Source organism: Ctenocephalides felis, unplaced genomic scaffold (genome assembly GCF_003426905.1).
Source record: "Ctenocephalides felis isolate EL2017-DRISC unplaced genomic scaffold, ASM342690v1 CF-g0.4_SCAFFOLD_03474, whole genome shotgun sequence".
Classification (NCBI taxonomy): domain Eukaryota; kingdom Metazoa; phylum Arthropoda; class Insecta; order Siphonaptera; family Pulicidae; genus Ctenocephalides; species Ctenocephalides felis.
The window spans coordinates 1-21,704 of record NW_020539628.1 but is presented as its reverse complement, the minus strand read 5'-3'; the positions used below and the strand labels follow the sequence as shown (position 1 = coordinate 21,704).

General features: G+C 32.4%; 2 protein-coding genes and 5 pseudogenes across 2 annotated transcripts; 3 read left to right on the top strand and 4 right to left on the bottom strand.

Moving 5' to 3' along the window:
- The first annotated feature begins 2,567 nt into the window (after window positions 1-2,567).
- On the top strand, window positions 2,568-2,989 carry LOC113382486 (annotated as a pseudogene).
- Window positions 2,990-3,815: 826 nt separating this feature from the next.
- LOC113382491 lies at window positions 3,816-4,265 on the bottom strand (annotated as a pseudogene).
- Window positions 4,266-4,293: 28 nt separating this feature from the next.
- LOC113382492 lies at window positions 4,294-16,794 on the top strand (annotated as a pseudogene).
- On the bottom strand, window positions 9,550-10,001 carry LOC113382488 (histone H2A). The gene has a single exon (XM_026620834.1). The coding sequence runs from the start codon at window positions 9,922-9,924 to the stop codon at window positions 9,550-9,552; it is 375 nt and encodes a 124-aa protein (XP_026476619.1). The 5' UTR covers window positions 9,925-10,001.
- LOC113382489 lies at window positions 14,498-14,910 on the top strand (annotated as a pseudogene).
- LOC113382490 lies at window positions 15,725-16,191 on the bottom strand (annotated as a pseudogene).
- A 978-nt stretch (window positions 16,795-17,772) lies between the features above and the next one.
- On the bottom strand, window positions 17,773-18,341 carry LOC113382495 (histone H1A-like). The gene is made up of 2 exons (XM_026620838.1): window positions 18,168-18,341; window positions 17,773-18,126 (listed from the first exon to the last, which is right to left on the bottom strand). Exons 1-2 carry the CDS (start codon window positions 18,339-18,341, stop codon window positions 17,773-17,775), a joined length of 528 nt encoding a protein of 175 aa, XP_026476623.1.
- Window positions 18,342-21,704: the final 3,363 nt, after the last annotated feature.

Here is a 21,704-nt window from a genome sequence, read left to right as displayed (position 1 = left end):
TAATTAAAATATATTTGATAAAATCTAAAATAAATTATTATTAAAAAACTATTTTAAATACTAATGATATAATGATAGATAATGGTATAACAATTTTATTTAAAAAGCACAAAATTTTAACTCAAATTTTTACTGAATAACGTATCTTTCAATTTTAAAAAATTGGCAAGCGCGTAATTAAGATAAAAGTAATCGGGATGAGTTCTGAACTTATACTAAATAAAAATTATTAAAAATTAAAATTAACAATATTAGCCCCGCCCGTAAGGGGCGGGTTACATTAATTTATACATCTGAGGGGGATGATTTCTTGGACTTATTTCAAGGCATGCTGCAGACCAGGCATCGGCAACCCATGGCACGCGTGCCAGGCTATGGTGCCGTAACAAAATGTTCGAGGAATATTAAATGTTTTCAAATAGATTATTATAAATACTGTAACATTGTCCAATATTTATAAGAATTATATAAACTGAATCACATAGTCAATTCATTTAAAGTATATAAGTGAGCTTTAAAACTCTAGCTAGAATTGAAATTGAAATCTGAATTATTTTCTATATATACAATTTTTCAAAATCAATTATTTTGTTAGGATAAACAGGAAGTTCTTTGAATCATTTAAATCGGACGCTTAGTTCTCTCAAAAAACTGCCATTTTTATACATTTAGCTCCGTATCTTCGAAATAGCTTGGCCTGCCTTTACCAAAAACTAATAAACACTTCTCCCAATCATTATTAACTGAATGTTTTTTAGATAATTCAAATCGGATGCTCCGTTTTCTCAAAAACTCGATTTTAGTTTTCTGCACTCTTTGCTCTTTATCTTCGTAACTGCTGGACCTGCCTTTGCCAAAAACTAATCAGCTCATCTCCCTATCAATAGAAATCGAATATTTTTTGAACGATTCAAATCGGTTGATTCGTGTGCCCGAAAACGTGACTGGAAATTTGTATCCATACATACATACACACACACATCCATTTTTTCTGATGTATGCCAAAATGTTCAGAAACCTTCAAAACGTCGAGAAATGTAAAAATTTTCAATTTCGATTTTCGGCACATTACAATAACTTACCCTACGGGAAGTTAAAATATGTTATGTTACTATAATGTATTTTGCACATGAGTTTGAGGTGCGAAATAAATGCAGATGACGACCAAGTAATCCCGGCGATCTGCATAATTTAGCATTGAAGGTTTTCTTTAAAAAAATGTGTTTAGGAAATATTCAATTGATATTTCAAACAAACAGTTTTATTACAATCATCCTGAAAAGTTTTATTTTATTTTACCTAACAATAAGCGATTTAATACTAGTAATGTCAATGGCGCCAGGTATAGGATTTTCCAAGTAATCCCGGCGATCTGCATAATTTAGCATTGAAGGTTTTCTTTAAAAAAAATATGTTTAAGATATATTCAATTGATATTTCAAACAAACAGTTTTATTACAATCATCCTGAAAAGTTTTATTATATTTTACCTAACAATAAGCGATTATATCATTTATACTTGTTTATCTATGATTATAATACTATAGTAATTGTCAATGGCGCCGGATATAGGATTTTCCAAGTAATCCCGGCGATCTGCATAATTTAGCATTGAAGGTTTTCTTTGAAAAAAATATGTTTAGGATATATTCAATTGATATTTCAAACAAACAGTTTTATTACAATCATCCTGAAAAGTTTATTTTATTTTACCTAACAATAATAAGCGATTATAATACTATAATTGTCAACGGCGCCAGATATAGGATTTTTCAAGTAATCCCGGCGATCTGCATAATTTAGCATTGAAGGCTTTCTTTAAAAAAAATATGTTTAGAAAATATTCAATTGATATTTAAACAAACAGTTTTATTATAGTTATCCTAAACACCATTCCAAAATGTTTATCGATAGATTGTTTATTTTATTAATTTTATTAATTTCAATATAAGTAATATTTATCATGTCATGTTTTAATTATTGAAGGTAATTTCGAATCAATGTAAAGCTAGCTGATAGTTAAATAAATAAATATTTATTACTATAAATAATTTTATATATGAAATGAATTATTAACATAAATCTCAACCTACAAAAGATAAGTTCATAAAAAAATACTAGAATGATTTTCAAATTTATTTTCAATTTCTTTACTGTAGATTTCGAGGCCAAAACTGCAAAACTGAGATCATTACCAAAAAACTGTAGATCTACAGTTAAAACTTTAGACATGACAACACTGTATAAGAGTTATATCCTAGATAAAGAGTTGGTTGTTGATATCATACATTCGAACCTAATAATTATAAGTTTAAGAAAGAACCCCTAGAGTACTCTATTGCTTTTCAATTGTAATATTCGACAACGAACGAATATGCATTTCGTTGAAAAGTAACTGGGCGCCATGTTTTTAACTCATTGACAAACCAGTTGATTTTTCAACTAGTTGTTTCGTTGCGTCGAAACGGTTGATTCGTTAACGAAGGAGAAACGGTTGAAAAAAACCGTTCGTTGATTCAACGCCCATCACTATTTCGTATCAGTCAGGTACTAGTAAACATCTAGACATGCCACCGAAAACCAGCGGTAAAGCGGCTAAGAAAGCAGGCAAAGCCCAGAAAAATATTTCAAAGGGCGACAAGAAGAAGAAACGTAAGCGCAAGGAGAGCTATGCCATTTATATTTACAAAGTCTTGAAACAAGTCCATCCTGACACGGGCATTTCGAGCAAGGCGATGAGCATCATGAACAGCTTTGTGAATGATATCTTCGAGCGTATAGCGGCCGAGGCATCGCGTTGGCTCACTACAACAAACGCTCTACAATCACTAGTCGGGAAATTCAGACAGCAGTCCGGCTATTGCTACCAGGCGAGTTGGCCAAACACGCCGTCAGCGAAGGTACTAAGGCCGTAACCAAGTACACCAGCTCGAAATAAAATGATGAAGATTTTGTGATGCCACTTATATGTTCTGTCGACAATAACAAAGGCCCTTCTCAGGGCCCACAAATATTTTACAAAAGAACTTTAAATTTTTACATTGGTTTTATAGATAAAATAAAATAACCTGACACTAATGATATTTTATTAGGATTTTCAATAAATTTTGATCAGATTTCTATTAGAGATCGTTATTATTAATTTATATTATAAATAATGTTCAATTTCTATATATTTCAATATGATAAAAATTAATGATTGAATATTCAATTCAATTTAAAACTTTAGTTTTTCAAATTTAGTTAATAAGTTTAAGTTTATTTTAATTTATTATAAAATATATTTATATTAAAAAAAATCGCAATTTAAATATTTTCGTAAAAATAAAATTATTGTCGTAATATTTTAAAAATTTTATTATTAAATATATAAAATATTATTACATATTATATAAATTTAAATAATATGCAAAATTTAATAAATTCATTCATTTAATTGAGCTCCTTCAATTCAGAGCCCTTTTCGAAGCCCTTAACTGTAAAGTATACTAATACTAAAAGTATACTCTATTTTCTATTAATTGAAGCCCCCCCATGTAAGAAAAGAAATCAATTGCATATAAAAAGTCAATACGAAAAAATAGTAAAAAATATAATTAAATACTTTCTTTAAAACATATTCGAAGGGCTTTCCAATTTGATAATATTATCAATAATATTACCAAAGCAAGTTATTCTGCAAGAAAATAAACAAATTTCATATAAAATCAAATAAAGCCTGTACGTAAATTGTAAAATATATTACTTGTTCTTTTAATTATATTTGACAGCCCTTAAAAGGGCTCTTTTTGTTTTGTATTTATAAGAATGACTGCGTCCGTTGATCAATTTAACCGCCGAAACCGTACAGTGTACGACCCTGACGTTTGAGCGCATATACGACATCCATAGCGGTTACGGTCTTCCTCTTGGCGTGCTCGGTGTATGTGACTGCATCGCGGATAACGTTCTCGAGAAACACTTTCAGAACACCGCGGGTCTCTTCGTAGATTAGACCCGAGATACGCTTGACGCCGCCACGGCGAGCAAGACGACGTATAGCCGGCTTTGTAATACTTGGATATTATCGCGAAGAACTTTCCTGTGTCGCTTAGCGCCACCCTTTCCGAGTCCCTTACCACCTTTGCCACGGCCGGTCATTTTTCAATATATCGCAGTCGGGATAAATTTACAAATTGATGTTAACAGCTCGAAGTCTGAATAACGACTGAATTCCGACGAGCGAAATTATTGAAAAGTTTGAGCTCGCTAGGCCACGCCCATCATAGCTATGCGAGCATTCGGCGCCGACCAATGACAGCCGAGCACAGCATCGGACATTCGTAATGTATTTTGATCATAATATTCGAGCCGGACGCGTCAGTATCAAAACGATCGTCAAACGAGAAGGTTCTCGAAACGAAATCTAGGAGTTATAATGGCCCGTACGAAGCAGACAGCTCGCAAGTCCACCGGTGGCAAGGGCGCCCCGTAAGCAGCTTGCAACGAAAGCGGCTCGCAAGAGCGCGCCGGCGACCGGCGGTGTGAAGAAGCCGCATCGTTATCGGCCTGGCACCGTAGCTCTGCGTGAGATCCGTCGTTACCAGAAGAGCACCGAGCTTCTCATACGAAAGTTGCCGTTCCAACGTCTAGTGCGCGAGATCGCTCAGGACTTCAAGACCGATCTGCGTTTTCAGAGCTCCGCCGTCATGGCATTGCAGGAAGCTAGCGAGGCCTATTTGGTTGGCCTGTTCGAAGATACAAACTTGTGCGCGATCCACGCCAAGCGCGTAACCATCATGCCCAAGGATATTCAACTAGCTCGGCGTATTCGAGGAGAACGCGCTTAGACGCCTGTCGTCCTATAAAACAAATCGGTCCTTTTCAGGACCACCAAAATGATCAATTAAAAGAACTTTTATTATTTTTCAAATTATTTTATTTTGCAGAATTATTCCATCGATACGTTAGAAATTTTTATTGATTTTTTTTTTTAATTGAAATTATTGACAACACACATGATTTGACTTGTTGAATAGTGTGTTGTTGTGTTAAGTTTAAAAAATATTATAGTTGAATTTGTAAAATTCGTCATGAATTTCTGAAAGCTTCTTTAAAAAATTCTAAATTTAATTAATATGGGCGAGTTGCCGTTCTGATGATAGAAATTTATATTATATATATTATATTATATATATTTATATATATAAATATTTTTTTTTTATTGTATATTTTTTAATTTCATATATAGTTATTTAAAGTTATATAAATTTTCTTTTTCGAATACGATATGAAAAAAAGATTGAAACTTCATAAATTATTAATGATTATATTTTATTTCATTAATTAATTTCCATTTACTTATTATTTATATAAAAAAAATTAGAAAAAATTATGAATTTAATTATTATGAGAGTTGCCGTTCTATGTATAGTTGATTTATTTAAAGTGATATATAAAACTTTTATTAATAAATTATTGATTATATTTCATTTGATTAAGATAATTTATTCATATAAAATTATTTAAAAAAAATATAAATAAATAAATAAAATTCAGCGATTGATATTGAACAACTCCCTACCAAAGACGAAATTGAAAATTGAAAAGACTTTGACTTTTAAATTTCGTCAATGACACAACACGGCGGCGAGGAACACAGCGAGCGTTGCTGCGCTCCTGTTACAAATATTTTATTAAAATTTTTTCCGAAGTCCACGAAAAGGCTATAATATAAGATGATAAGATATATATAAGTAAAATAATAATGTTCTTTGATAAAATTTATTGTTAGTCCTGAAAAGGACTTTGTGCAAACATTTTCGTTTGCTGTTGTGTAAAAAGATAATGAAATGTTTTCACTTCTTTTTCGGTGACGACGCTTTTTTCAAAGGTTTGGCTACTTTTGATGTCTTCTTTGGCGATTTAGGTTTCTTTGCGGCTGCGGTCTTGACGGGTTTCTTCGTTTTGCTCGTTGCCTTGGCCGATGAGGCTTTCGTCGACTTACCCTGAATGGTCTTCTTCTTATCGACTGTCGTCTTAGGTTTCGCCGACGACTTTTTTAATGTGCCCGCTGCGGATGCAGACTTCTTTTTAGGGGACGAAGCAGGTTTGGCGGCGCCCTTCGACTTTGCTGTCTTCGATTTTGCTTTTGCCGCTGGCGTCTTAGCGGTCCTGGCTTTTCCAGCCGAAACACCGCTTCGCCGCCGCTCTGTTTAGCGTTCGCGGCAAGTTGAACGAACCCGAAGCACCTTTGCCTTTTGTTTGAATCAGTGTGCCCGCTTGAACAGCTGACTTTAAATACTTTTTAATGAACGTTGACATTTTCTCGGCGTCGATTTTTATAATGGCCGACATATATTTCTTAATCGCCTGCAGCGACGATCCGCCCGCGTTCTTTCAGACTTTTAATAGCGTTGTTTACCATTTCAGATGTAGGAGGATGGGACGGCTTCACTCGCGGTTTTTTAACAGCCGCAGTCTTGCCCTTTTTCGGCGATGCTGTCGCTGGCGCAGCGGTTGCCGCCGGCGACGTAGATAAAGCGTTATCTGACATTATAGTAAAAATCGTAGGTTAAAATGTAAATCTAACACGTGATTGGTTAAATATGTTAGGGGCGTGGCCAAAAACTATATTCGAAAAGTGTAGGACCGAGGAGAGAAAAACAATAATATTTGAAAATTTTACAAAAATGTAAATTATTTGTAAAAAATTAAATCCAGCGCTTTATTCTAAATAATTCGCATAAAACAATGGATTTACATGATAGCCAAATTCATCCCCAACATATCATCAAAAGCATGATTTATTTCAACGGTTAGTTTTTCTAAAATATCGCTAATTATATTCAAATAACTTCTGCACTCAATAGTGCGTTTTCAACAAAATCGTTATCGCATTTTTATGAGCATTGAGATATGTTATATTTTGATGCGATTTGTAATTATACTTATATATCCTAGAAAACAGTTTTTGTAAATTTTTATTCATAAATAGTATCATAATTGTTCATAAACTGTCATTGAACATTCATTTGAGTACTCTATGAATCTATACTGAACAATAGCTAATATAAACGATTTGATTAAATAACGAATATAATATTTTATTAAAATAAAATATTATTTGTATGAAATAATTAATTATATTTACGATGTAATACACTATCAATACACCAACGCATAAAATTCGGTTGGTTAGAAATCATTTGTGTAAAAACATTATGTCGCGTCGTGCATTCAAGTTCAAGAAGTGTGCTCTATTCTCTTTTTGCATAGTATCTAATAAAATAAATTATCGGTATAATTAATTATTTCATTCGTAGTTTTCAAAAGAACGATAAAATACAAAACAGTAAACAATTGTACTGTTGTTTCTTGAAATAACTTGAGTCAAAAAATTCACAAACTGTTTATTCTGTAAAATCATAATATTTCTATCATATTATATTTATTAAAATAAATCGAATGTATAAATAATTTAGTCATTAATAATAAAATATAATATTTATGTTTTTTTTTTTTTTAATTCAATTGTATAGAATAAAATAATAATATCTTATATTCATTGCCGAGAAAAGATTATATATTAGTTGATATTTAATAAATATTATTTTATTCTTGAATGCTTGCTGAACTGAATATGCGGCTCTGCTGCTATATCTAAACACGCTGACCGTGAATAACCGTTTGTTCGAGGGTCAGAAAACATGCAAGATTTTAGCCTAAATGGTGATTGTTATTAGAATTGAATGACTGGAGAACCATACGAAATTTTAACAATGTATTATAATTTATATGGTTTCTTTATGAAAATATAGAAATATTGTCAATAATTGCTGCAATCTAAATGTAATTTGCATTTCAATAAGTGATCAATCACACAGATAGCTCTCTACTAGCTAAACAGTAAAAGATACGAAAAAACTTTGTTCGTACGAAAGATGCAGAATAAAATCACGAATAAAATGATATATAAATCGTTATGTGTGTTCATATAATTTTTTCGAGATTATCTAATTTTTCTTAAATTTTAAGGAAATATGTAAATAATACCTAAATAACAAAATTTATATTCGACAATAGTAAAATTCATAATAATTCATTATAACTTTATAATAATACTATTATAATTTTATAACAATTCATTATTTATGATTATTAATAAATTTTGTACGATAATTATTAGTAAATCTTTCCACGATCACTAAGCACGCCCTTTTTTAAAAACACGCGTCAAAATTAACTATAATATTATTTTGTTTATGCATAATCATTATTTATTCTCCTTGTCGAGACTAACAAAATGCTATAAGGTATTATGATATTGACATTGATATCTAGCGTAAATGTTTGTTGAAACATTTAGGCCACTATACAGCGTAAGTTCCTAAACACGACGACCGTGAATAACCGCTCGTTCGAGGGTCAGAAAACATGCGAGATTTTAGCCTGAATTGCGAATGTTATAAAAATCAAATCATTAACAAACCCTACAATTTTTTTTTTTAATATACAAATTCTATAATCGATATTAGTGAAATTCAATAATAATGATAACATAATAACATATAAATGTGTTAATATTTGATAATAAAACAAGAATTATTATTTGGTTTTAAAATCACTACAAAAATAATATACTTATATAGATTTTTTTTTATATTTATTTAAATGTTTTATAACAACGTAACTAATAAATAAAGTTATTATTTTGTACATTTATTTATGATTATTAATAAATTTGTACGATAATTATTAGTAAAACTTTCCACGATCACTAAGCCACGCCCCTTTTTAAAAACACGCGTCAAAATTCACTATAACATTATTATTTTCTTTATGAATAATTATTATTTATTCTTCTCGTCGAGACTAACAAATTGCTATAAGGTATTATGGTATTGACATTGATATCTAGCGTAAATGCTTGCTGAAACATTTAGGCCACTATACAGCGGCAGTTCCTAAACACGACGACCGTGAATAACCGTTTGCTCGAGGGTCAGAAAACATGCGAGATTTTAGCCTGAATTGCGAATGTTATAAAAATCAAATCATTAACAAACCTACAATTTTTTTTTAAATATACAAATTCTATAATCGATATTAGTGAAATTCAATAATAATTGATAACATAATAAACATATAAATGTGCTAATATTCGATAATAAAACAAGAATTATTTATTTGATGTTGAAATCACTACAAAAATTAATATACTTATATAGATTTTTTTATATTCATTTTAAATGATTTATAACAACGTAACTAATAAATAAAGTTATTATTTCGTACATTTATAACCTTAAATATTCTTTGATTCATTCAAACAAATGTTGTATTTATATTTATTTAAATAAAAATATCTAAAATCAATTAATTATATACCGAATGTTATGATAAAAAAATTAAAATAAATTAAAATGAGTATTGAATAGTAAATTAAATAGTATTATAAATAAAATAGTAAAATATAAATAAATAGTAAAATAATATATGTTCATTTTTGAATAAAGTTGTTCGTCCTGAGAAGGACGGTTTATGTCAATTTGCGACAATAAAAGAAATTTAAGCTTTCTTTTCTGTCTTCTTTGGCAAAAGCACAGCTTGTATGTTCGGCAATACACCGCCCTGAGCAATCGTAACACCCGATAACAGTTTGTTCAGTTCCTCGTCATTGCGGATGGCCAGTTGCAAATGACGCGGAATTATTCTGGTCTTCTTGTTGTCGCGAGCCGCATTGCCGGCTAACTCGAGAACTTCGGCGGCCAGATATTCCATGACTGCAGCGAGGTAGACGGGTGCACCAGCGCCGACACGCTCGGCATAGTTGCCTTTGCGTAGCAAACGATGAATACGACCGACTGGAAACTGAAGACCGGCACGGTTAGACCGTGACTTAGCCTTTCCCTTGACTTTACCGCCTTTGCCTCGACCAGACATGTTTACAGGTTCGTGTTCAAACTGAGAATGATATCAAAGTTCTCGAACGGGCCCGTATAGATTTCTGAGCGTTGCAAGCACACGCCCATTTTTTTGTAGACACGCCCCTCCCTTGCCTACGTACGTTGTTACGGCTTCAGTCCAAAACGTTGAAGCAGTACGAAAACGGAGCGTCGGCACGACTCATTGCAGATGATTTGGTTTTCATTGATTGGGTCATTTGATTTCGTATCGATTGATGATGGATGATGATAAGTGAATAAGTGAAGTGAGATAAGGAAGTGAGTGAAATAAAAAGTGATAAGTGAAGTGAATAAGTGTGATTTTGCGATGATGATGATCTGAAATTCTCAAGCACGATTTTAGTACGTTACCACAAAAGGGGCGCACTAAAAAGTACCAATTCCATAAGAGGAAGACTGTGAAGAAACTTCGGCAAATACTAAACTACTCTACGACAGCATCGACGATATAACCGGGTGAAACTTTCAACAGATTCGAACCACTATCAGCACAGACACGGATACGAACCCGATGAGTGATGGAAACCGCAAATGAGATAAATAAGAAACGACTCGGGAAAATACTTCCGAAGAAAAAATAAGGAAGAAACTGCGCTTTCCCAAAGGCAAGTACATCTAAAAATGACCTAAAATTAGACAGGAAATGCCAACTGTGATTATCAAGAGCGAAATACCTCACCATGTGTTAAAAACAATTAAATCTAATATAAAAAAGGATTTGTCAATTCAATATATAAGTAAAAATCCCTGAGAGTAAATACCTCACACCACAGATAATGAATATCTGCTTAAATACCTACGAGATAATAAATACAATTTTTCACACACGGAGATAAGAAGGAAACAAATAAGAAAATTGATAAGGGGGATAGACCCAAACATAGATATAGAAGAATTAAAGAAGATCTACAAAACAGGAAATTAACGTGAGCAAAATAATACAAAGTCCAAGAAAGGAGAAGGAAACATTTCATATAAGTTAACCGATCTATTTGTAGTCCTAACCCCACAGCAAGAATGGCCAAGTGACGGAAGTGCGCCACATCTTGGGAATATAGTAAAATGGAGAGAAACTACAGCTCAGAAAGATTATTGCAATGCTACAATGCCAAACTTTGGACACGCAGCCAGATACTGCAACCTAAAAATACAGATGTTGAAATGTAAAGAAGACCACGAACCAGGAGAAAATGCAGCAAGTCAAGAAGAAAAAACCACAATGTGTAAACTGCGGGAATTTGCACCCCGCAAACTACAGAAACTGCCCCTTCTTATTGAACTTAGAAATAAAATACGAAACAAACCTTTAATCAAATATAAAGCGGTTGACGCACCTCCTCCGCCGAAACAAAACAAATCTACAGCGAACTACTCAAAGAGACGGAGACTAATAACCCAAATAATGAAAAACGACAAGAAAACTCATCATCCACAAATAGCAACATTTTAATACAATGAAACAATTCAAGATTTGCTATCTAAATTCGACCTAAGTAAATAATAAGCAACATCCAAAAGTTTTTGCCAAAGATCATGAACGCCAAAAATATTAAGACTTTATAATAATAGGTATGGAATTCTTCAACGCTACTTTTAAATAAATGGCCCGAAAAAATAACAGCATAAATATCATGACATGGAACAGCAATGGAATAAGAAACAAAACAGTGAACGAACCTATATAATGAGAAAACACAAATACAAAATTGGTTATTGACGACGAAACCGACTAAACCCCAAACATTAATTTTCACAATTCCACAAACAAAATCTACCGCAATGACCGAGATGGAGCAAGTGGTTGGTGTACAGCAATATTAAACACGAGGATATAGTCCAAAATTCAACTCTAAAACCTCAGCTAAACAATAGAAGCGACAACAGCAAGTATTACAGTTAAAATACAAAAATAATAGTAGCTGCAATTACAAACGACCACAAAATACACTGGATACGAATGACTTAGAAACAGTCATGACCTTAATCGACAAGTAATCATAGGGGGAGACATGAATGACACCATCAACTTTGGAACTGTAAAAGAACAATAGAGATGGAGAAGAAGCATACATGACATGATATTCAGAAACCTACAAACATATAAAATTATATATCCAGAAGACAACATATTACCAAGCGACGATAAAAAAATTCACCAAGCACAATAGATTTTTCATAACGAAAAATATCATACAAGGCAGCTCGCCAGAAATATCGAAAACGGATTCCGACCACAACCCTGTCTCTATACAAAAATTTACGAAAACACCAGAAAGATATACGGAGAGATATATATAGTAAAATACAACTACAAAAAAGCAGACTGGACGCAATTTAAAGATGACGTAAGCAACCAGCTAGACTAACGCAAACCATCCTGACAAGATGTGAAATAGATCAAGAAGTTAGAAAGCTTACTGAATTAATACAACACTCTATAAAGAAAAACATACCAAAAATAAATAAGCAAAGCTACGAACAACTACCCGAACACATATAAAACTTATTCAAGTCAAAAACAGCATACGACGAAAATGGCAAAAACAAAGTGTACCTGAATTAAAAGCATTACTAAACAAGTTGTGAGTGAATCCAAGACACATAGAAAACATAAAAAACAATATATGGAAACTGAAACTAGACAACATTAATAAAGACAGCACCAACTTATGGAATTGACAAAAAAACCGAACTCGGAAACGCAATGATATCCCACCACTACATTCAAGACACAATGGGGGTAGTCTACTCAAACAAAGACAAAGCAGATGCTATAGCCGAAGTACTGGAAGAAACTCACCGGCAAAACCTTGATCTTGGGAACATACAACACGACCACAAAGTGAACAAAAACCGTACAACACAATAAACAACTGAATACACCTATCTGCAGATGACCCATAGATGTCAAACAAAACATCAAAAAATTAAAAAACTACAAAGCTCCTATGGACTCGATAACATACAAAATATTGTACTGAAGAATCTACCCATTTTCACAAAAATCATAAACGCCATGCTATCTCTTGAACACTACCCAGTAGAATGGAAAGCAGCCAAAACACTTCCTTTTCCAAAACCAGGTAAAAGCGACACATTTCCACAAAATTACAGACCTATTAGCTTACTACCGACTATGGGAAAACTGGCAGAGAAATAATACAAAAACAATATTATATCACATAAAGAAGAAAAACGTTCTTCCAAAACACCAATATGGATTTAGGTCAGGACACGCAACCCAACATCCCATAAAATACTTACAGAAAAAACATCCACGCTATGAACATGAAGAAACATACAGGCTTAGTAAGCTTAGATATACAGAAAGCTTTCGACACTGTATGGCATAATGGACTACTATACAAGCTGCAAAAAATAGAGCTACCAAGATATCTAATCAACATCATAAGGCCTATCTTAAGAACAGAACCTTTAGAGTGTGTGTCAAAAACGAATTGTCAGACAAAAAAGCAATTGCAGCAGGCTTACCACAAGGATCTATTCTTGCACCACTACTTTTTAACATATACATGCATGATATACCTACCCACAAAAAACACCCAAATCCTGCAATACGCAGACGACACAGCAATTTTTCTGCAAGTGCTAAATCGAAATTCTAACAAAGAAACTACAAGAACACTTATTACAAATCGACCACTACCTAGACACATGGAAACTAAAACTGAATACGCAAAAAACAGAAGCCATACTTTCACTAACAAACAAAAACAAACCATTGACACAAAGAAAAACCCTACAAATTGGAGCGGACAAAATCCCATGGGCTAATACAGTCAAATATTAGGTGTTATCTTTGACAAAAAATTATCGTTCAAAGAACACACAAAAATACAGAAATAATCAAGCGTCTGCAGCGATAAATAGACTGCACTGTCTTCTCAACAACAGCAGCTACCTAAACAAGCAAAACAAAAGGCTACTCTATCTACTAATGATAAGACCTATATTGACATATGCAGGGCCGGCATGGACAAACACTTGTAAATACAACTACCAAAAACTACAAAGGACCAGAAGAATAAATGCCTTAGACTGATAACAGGCAAAAACAGACAACAAAATATAAAATTTATTACTAATAAGCACTTCATGAAGAAGCAAAAATACCTTACATCAAAGAGTTTATTGCTACCATCACGAAGAAGTTTTATATGGCAATAAATAATCATAAAAACCAAAATATTACAGACCTAGGCAAATTCACAAGGAAAAACTACTGGACAGACAAAAGATTACTCCCAAACTTCTAAACTTCAGAAGTTTGAGAAATATGAACAAACCGAAAATATTAGAAATGGTTTTTATGAACCAGGAATATATTAATTAAATGAATAATAGACGACAGTAATACCACGTATTACAAACGTAATACATATTGTCAAGGAATACCACCAATAAATAATAACTCACAGCACGATATGTTTACCTTACACGAAACTGAAGCACGAGGGTCAAGAGGAAGAGGGAGAGAAGAATCATGGCACGACTCATTTTATCAGTCAGTGTACTAGTAAACATCAGACATGCCACCGAAAACCAGCGGTAAAGCGGCTAAGAAAGCAGGCAAAGCCCAGAAAATATTTCAAAGGGCGACAAGAAGAAGAAACGTAAGCGCAAGGAGAGCTATGCCATTTATATTTACAAAGTCTTGAAACAAGTCCATCCTGACACGGGCATTTCGAGCAAGGCGATGAGCATCATGAACAGCTTTGTGAATGATATCTTCGAGCGTATAGCGGCCGAGGCATCGCGTTTGGCTCACTACAACAAACGCTCTACAATCACTAGTCGGGAAATTCAGACAGCAGTCCGGCTATTGCTACCAGGCGAGTGGCCAAAACACGCCGTCAGCGAAGGTACTAAGGCCGTAACCAAGTACACCAGCTCGAAATAAAATGATGAAGATTTTGTGATGCCACTTATATGTTCTGTCGACAATAACAAAGGCCCTTCTCAGGGCCCACAAAATATTTTACAAAAGAACTTTATAATTTTTACATTGGTTTTATAGATAAAATAAAATAACCTGACACTAATGATATTTTATTAGGATTTTCAATAAATTTTGATCAGATTTCTATTAGAGATCGTTATTATTAATTTATATTATAAATAATGTTCAATTTCTATATATTTTCAATATGATAAAAATTAATGATTGAATATTCAATTCAATTTAAAACTTTAGTTTTTTCAAATTTAGTTAATAAGTTTAAGTTTATTTTAATTTATTATAAAATATTTTATATTAAAAAAAATCGCAATTTAAATATTTTCGTAAAAATAAAATTATTGTCGTAAATATTTTAAAAATTTTATTATTTAAATATATAAAAATATATTATTACATATTATATAAATTTAAATAATATGCAAAATTTAATAAATTCATTCATTTAATTGAGCTCCTTCAATTCAGAGCCCTTTTCGAAGCCCTTAACTGTAAAGTATACTAATACTAAAAGTATACTCTATTTTCTATTAATTGAAGCCCCCCCCATGTAAGAAAAGAAATCAATTGCATATAAAAAGTCAATACGAAAAAATAGTAAAATATATATTAATTAATACTTTCTTTAAACATATTCGAAGGGCTTTCCAATTTGATAATATTATCAATAATATTACCAAAGCAAGTTATTCTGCAAGAAAATAAACAAATTTCATATAAAATCAAATAAAGCCTGTACGTAAATTGTAAAATATATTACTTGTTCTTTTAATTATATTTGACAGCCCTTAAAGGGCTCTTTTTTGTTTTGTATTTATAAGAAATGACTGCGTCCGTTGATCAATTTAACCGCCGAAACCGTACAGTGTACGACCCTGACGTTTGAGCGCATATACGACATCCATAGCGGTTACGGTCTTCCTCTTGGCGTGCTCGGTGTATGTGACTGCATCGCGGATAACGTTCTCGAGAAACACTTTCAGAACACCGCGGGTCTCTTCGTAGATTAGACCGAGATACGCTTGACGCCGCCACGGCGAGCAAGACGACGTATAGCCGGCTTTGTAATACCTTGGATATTATCGCGAAGAACTTTCCTGTGTCGCTTAGCGCCACCCTTTCCGAGTCCCTTACCACCTTTGCCACGGCCGGTCATTTTTCAATATATCGCAGTCGGGATAAATTTACAAATTGATGTTAACAGCTCGAAGTCTGAATAACGACTGAATTCCGACGAGCGAAATTATTGAAAAGTTTGAGCTCGCTAGGCCACGCCCATCATAGCTATGCGAGCATTCGGCGCCGACCAATGACAGCCGAGCACAGCATCGGACATTCGTAATGTATTTTGATCATAATATTCGAGCCGGACGCGTCAGTATCAAAACGATCGTCAAACGAGAAGGTTCTCGAAACGAAATCTAGGAGTTATAATGGCCCGTACGAAGCAGACAGCTCGCAAGTCCACCGGTGGCAAGGCGCCCCGTAAGCAGCTTGCAACGAAAGCGGCTCGCAAGAGCGCGCCGGCGACCGGCGGTGTGAAGAAGCCGCATCGTTATCGGCCTGGCACCGTAGCTCTGCGTGAGATCCGTCGTTACCAGAAGAGCACCGAGCTTCTCATACGAAAGTTGCCGTTCCAACGTCTAGTGCGCGAGATCGCTCAGGACTTCAAGACCGATCTGCGTTTTCAGAGCTCCGCCGTCATGGCATTGCAGGAAGCTAGCGAGGCCTATTTGGTTGGCCTGTTCGAAGATACAAACTTGTGCGCGATCCACGCCAAGCGCGTAACCATCATGCCCAAGGATATTCAACTAGCTCGGCGTATTCGAGGAGAACGCGCTTAGACGCCTGTCGTCCTATAAAACAAATCGGTCCTTTTCAGGACCACCAAAATGATCAATTAAAAGAACTTTTATTATTTTTCAAATTATTTTATTTTGCAGAATTATTCCATCGATACGTTAGAAATTTTTATTGATTTTTTTTTTTAATTGAAATTATTGACAACACACATGATTTGACTTGTTGAATAGTGTTGTTGTGTGTTAAGTTTAAAAAATATTATAGTTGAATTTGTAAAATTCGTCATGAATTTCTGAAAGCTTCTTTAAAAAATTCTAAATTTAATTAATATGGGCGAGTTGCCGTTCTGATGATAGAAATTATATATATATATTATTTATATATATTTATATATATATAAATATTTTTTTTTATTGTATATTTTTAATTTCATATATAGTTATTTAAAGTTATATAAATTTCTTTTTCGAATACGATATGAAAAAAAGATTGAAACTTCATAAATTATTAATGATTATATTTATTTCATTAATTAATTTCCATTTACTTATTATTTATATAAAAAAAAATTAGAAAAATTATGAATTTAATTATTATGAGAGTTGCCGTTCTATGTATAGTTGATTTATTTAAAGTGATATATAAAACTTTTATTAATAAATTATTGATTATATTTCATTTGATTAAGATAATTTATTCATATAAATTATTTAAAAAAAATAATAAATAAATAAATAAAATTCAGCGATTGATATTGAACAACTCCCTACCAAAGACGAAATTGAAAATTGAAAAGACTTTGACTTTTAAATTTCGTCAATGACACAACACGGCGGCGAGGAACACAGCGAGCGTTGCTGCGCTCCTGTTACAAATATTTTATTAAAATTTTTCCGAAGTCCACGAAAAGGCTATAATATAAGATGATAAGATATATATAAGTAAAATAATAATGTTCTTTGATAAAAATTTATTGTTAGTCCTGAAAAGGACTTTGTGCAAACATTTTCGTTTGCTGTTGTGTAAAAAGATAATGAAATGTTTTCACTTCTTTTTCGGTGACGCTTTTTTCAAAGGTTTGGCTACTTTTGATGTCTTCTTTGGCGATTTAGGTTTCTTTGCGGCTGCGGTCTTGACGGTTTTCTTCGTTTTGCTCGTTGCCTTGGCCGATGAGGCTTTCGTCGACTTACCCTGAATGGTCTTCTTCTTATCGACTGTCGTCTTAGGTTTCGCCGACGACTTTTTTAATGTGCCCGCTGCGGATGCAGACTTCTTTTTAGGGGACGAAGCAGGTTTGGCGGCGCCCTTCGACTTTGCTGTCTTCGATTTTGCTTTTGCCGCTGGCGTCTTAGCGGTCCTGGCTTTTCCAGCCGCCGAAACACCGCTTTCGCCGCCGCTCTGTTTAGCGTTCGCGGCAAGTTTGAACGAACCCGAAGCACCTTTGCCTTTGTTTGAATCAGTGTGCCCGCTTGAACAGCTGACTTTAAATACTTTTTAATGAACGTTGACATTTTCTCGGCGTCGATTTTATAATTGGCCGACATATATTTCTTAATCGCCTGCAGCGACGATCCGCCGCGTTCTTTCAGACTTTTAATAGCGTTGTTTACCATTTCAGATGTAGGAGGATGGGACGGCTTCACTCGCGGTTTTTTAACAGCCGCAGTCTTGCCCTTTTTCGGCGATGCTGTCGCTGGCGCAGCGGTTGCCGCCGGCGCGACGTAGATAAAGCGTTATCTGACATTATAGTAAAAAATCGTAGGTAAAATGTAAATCTAACACGTGATTGGGTTAAATATGTTAGGGGCGTGGCCAAAAACTATATTCGAAAAGTGTAGGACCGAGGAGAAAACAATAATATTTGAAAATTTTACAAAAATGTAAATTATTTGTAAAAAATTAAATCCAGCGCTTTTATTCTAAATAATTCGCATAAAACAATGGATTTACATGATAGCCAAATTCATCCCCAACATATCATCAAAAGCATGATTTATTTCAACGGTTAGTTTTTCTAAAATATCGCTAATTATATTCAAATAACTTCTGCACTCAATAGTGCGTTTCAACAAAATCGTTATCGCATTTTTATGAGCATTGAGATATGTTATATTTTGATGCGATGTAATTATACTTAATATCCTAGAAACAGTTTTTGTAAATTTTTATCATAAATAGTATCATAATTGTTCATAAACTGTCATTGAACATTCATTTGAGTACTCTATGAATCTATACTGAACAATAGCTAATATAAACGATTTGATTAAATAACGAATATAATATTTTATTAAAAATAAATATTATTTGTATGAAATAATTAATTATATTTACGATGTAATACACTATCAATACACCAACGCATAAAATTCGGTTAGAATCATTTGTGTAAAACATTATGTCGCGTCGTGCATTCAAGTTCAAGAAGTGTGCTCTATTCTCTTTTTGCATAGTATCTAATAAAATAATATTATCGTTATAATTAATATTTCATTCGTAGTTTTCAAAAGAACGATAAAATACAAAACAGTAAACAATTGTACTGTTGTTTCTTGAAATAACTTGAGTCAAAAAATTCACAAACTGTTATTCTGTAAAATCATAATATTCTATCATATTATTTTTATTAAAATAAATCGAATGTATAATAATTTAGTCATTAATAATAAAATATAATATTTATGTTTTTTTTTTTTTAATTCAATTGTATAGAATAAAATAATAATATCTTATATTCATGCCGAGAAAAGATTATATATTAGTTGATATTAATAAATATTATTTTATTCTTTTATTCTTGAATGCTTGCTGAACTGAATATGCGGCTCTCTGCTATATCTAAACACGCTGACCTGAATAACCGTTTGTTCGAGGGTCAGAAAACATGCAAGATTTTAGCCTAAATGGTGATTGTTATTAGAATTGAATGACTGGAGAACCATACGAATTTTAACAATGTATTATAATTTATATGGTTTCTTTATGAAAATATAGAAATATTGTCAATAATTGCTGCATCTAAATGTAATTTGCATTTCAATAAGTGATCAATCACACAGATTGCTCTCTACTAGCTAAACAGTAAAAGATACGAAAAAACTTTGTTCGTACGAAAGATGCAGAATAAAATCACGAATAAAATGATATATAAATCGTTATGGTGTTCATATAATTTTTTCGAGATTATCTAATTTTTCTTAAATTTTAAGGAAATATGTAAATAATACCTAAATATACAAAATTATATTCGACAATAGTAAAATTTCATAATAATTCATTATAACTTTATAATAATACTATTATAATTTTATAACAATTCATTTATTTATGATTATTAATAAATTTTGTACGATATTATTAGTAAATCTTTCCACGATCACTAAGCCACGCCCTTTTTTAAAAACACGCGTCAAAATTAACTATAATATTATTATTTTGTTTATGCATAATCATTATTTTATTCTCCTTGTCGAGACTAACAAAATGCTATAAGGTATTATGATATTGACATTGATATCTAGCGTAAATGTTTGTTGAAACATTTAGGCCACTATACAGCGTAAGTTCCTAAACACGACGACCGTGAATAACCGCTCGTTCGAGGGTCAGAAAACATGCGAGATTTTAGCCTGAATTGCGAATGTTATAAAAATCAAATCATTAACAAACCCTACAATTTTTTTTTTAAATATACAAATTCTATAATCGATATTAGTGAAATTCAATAATAATTGATAACATAATAACATATAAATGTGTTAATATTTGATAATAAAACAAGAATTATTTATTTGGTTTTAAAATCACTACAAAAATTAATATACTTATATAGATTTTTTTTATATTTATTTTAAATGTTTTATAACAACGTAACTAATAAATAAAGTTATTATTTTGTACATTTATTTATGATTATTAATAAATTTTGTACGATAATTATTAGTAAAACTTTCCACGATCACTAAGCCACGCCCCTTTTTAAAAAACACGCGTCAAAATTCACTATAACATATTATTTTCTTTATGAATAATTATTATTTTTTATTCTTCTCGTCGGGACTAACAAATGCTATAAGGTATTATGGTATTGACATTGATATCTAGCGTAAATGCTTGCTGAAACATTTAGGCCACTATACAGCGGCAGTTCCTAAACACGACGACCGTGAATAACCGTTTGCTCGAGGGTCAGAAAACATGCGAGATTTTAGCCTGAATTGCGAATGTTATAAAAATCAAATCATTAACAAACCCTACAATTTTTTTTTTAAATATACAAATTCTATAATCGATATTAGTGAAATTCAATAATATTGATAACATAATAACATATAAATGTGCTAATATTCGATAATAAAACAAGAATTATTTATTTGATGTTGAAATCACTACAAAAATTAATATACTTATATAGATTTTTTTATATCATTTTAAATGATTTATAACAACGTAACTAATAAATAAAGTTATTATTTCGTACATTTATAAACTTAAATATTCTTTGATTCATTCACAAAAATGTTGTTATTTATATTTATTAATAAAAATATCTAAAATCAATTGAATTATATACCGAATGTTATGATAAAAAAATTAAAATAAATTAAAATGAGTATTGATAGTAAATTAAATAGTATTTATAAAAAATAGTAAAATAATAAATAAATAGTAAAATAAATATGTTCATTTTTTGAAAAAGTTGTTCGTCCTGAGAAGGACGGTTTTATGTCAATTTGCGACAATAAAAGAAATTTAAGCTTTCTTTTCTGCTTCTTTGGCAAAAAGCACAGCTTGTATGTTCGGCAATACACCGCCTGAGCAATCGTAACACCCGATAACAGTTGTTGAGTTCCTCGTCATTGCGGATGGCCAGTTGCAAATGACGCGGAATTATTCTGGTCTTCTTGTTGTCGCGAGCCGCAGTGCCGGCTAACTCGAGAACTCGGCGGCCAGATATTCCATGACTGCAGCGAGGT

What these genes read in the sequence shown, in the direction of transcription:
- LOC113382488 (XM_026620834.1), bottom strand. Translation starts at nt 9,924, where the DNA reads ATGTCTGGTCGAGGCAAAGGCGGTAAAGTCAAGGGAAAGGCTAAGTCA.
- LOC113382495 (XM_026620838.1), bottom strand. Translation starts at nt 18,341, where the DNA reads ATGGTAAACAACGCTATTAAAAGTCTGAAAGAACGCGGCGGATCGTCG. An exon ending in TGATTCAAACAAAGGCAAAG is followed by an intron (nt 18,127 to 18,167) that starts GTGCTTCGGGTT and finishes AACGCTAAACAG; the next exon opens with AGCGGCGGCGAAAGCGGTGT.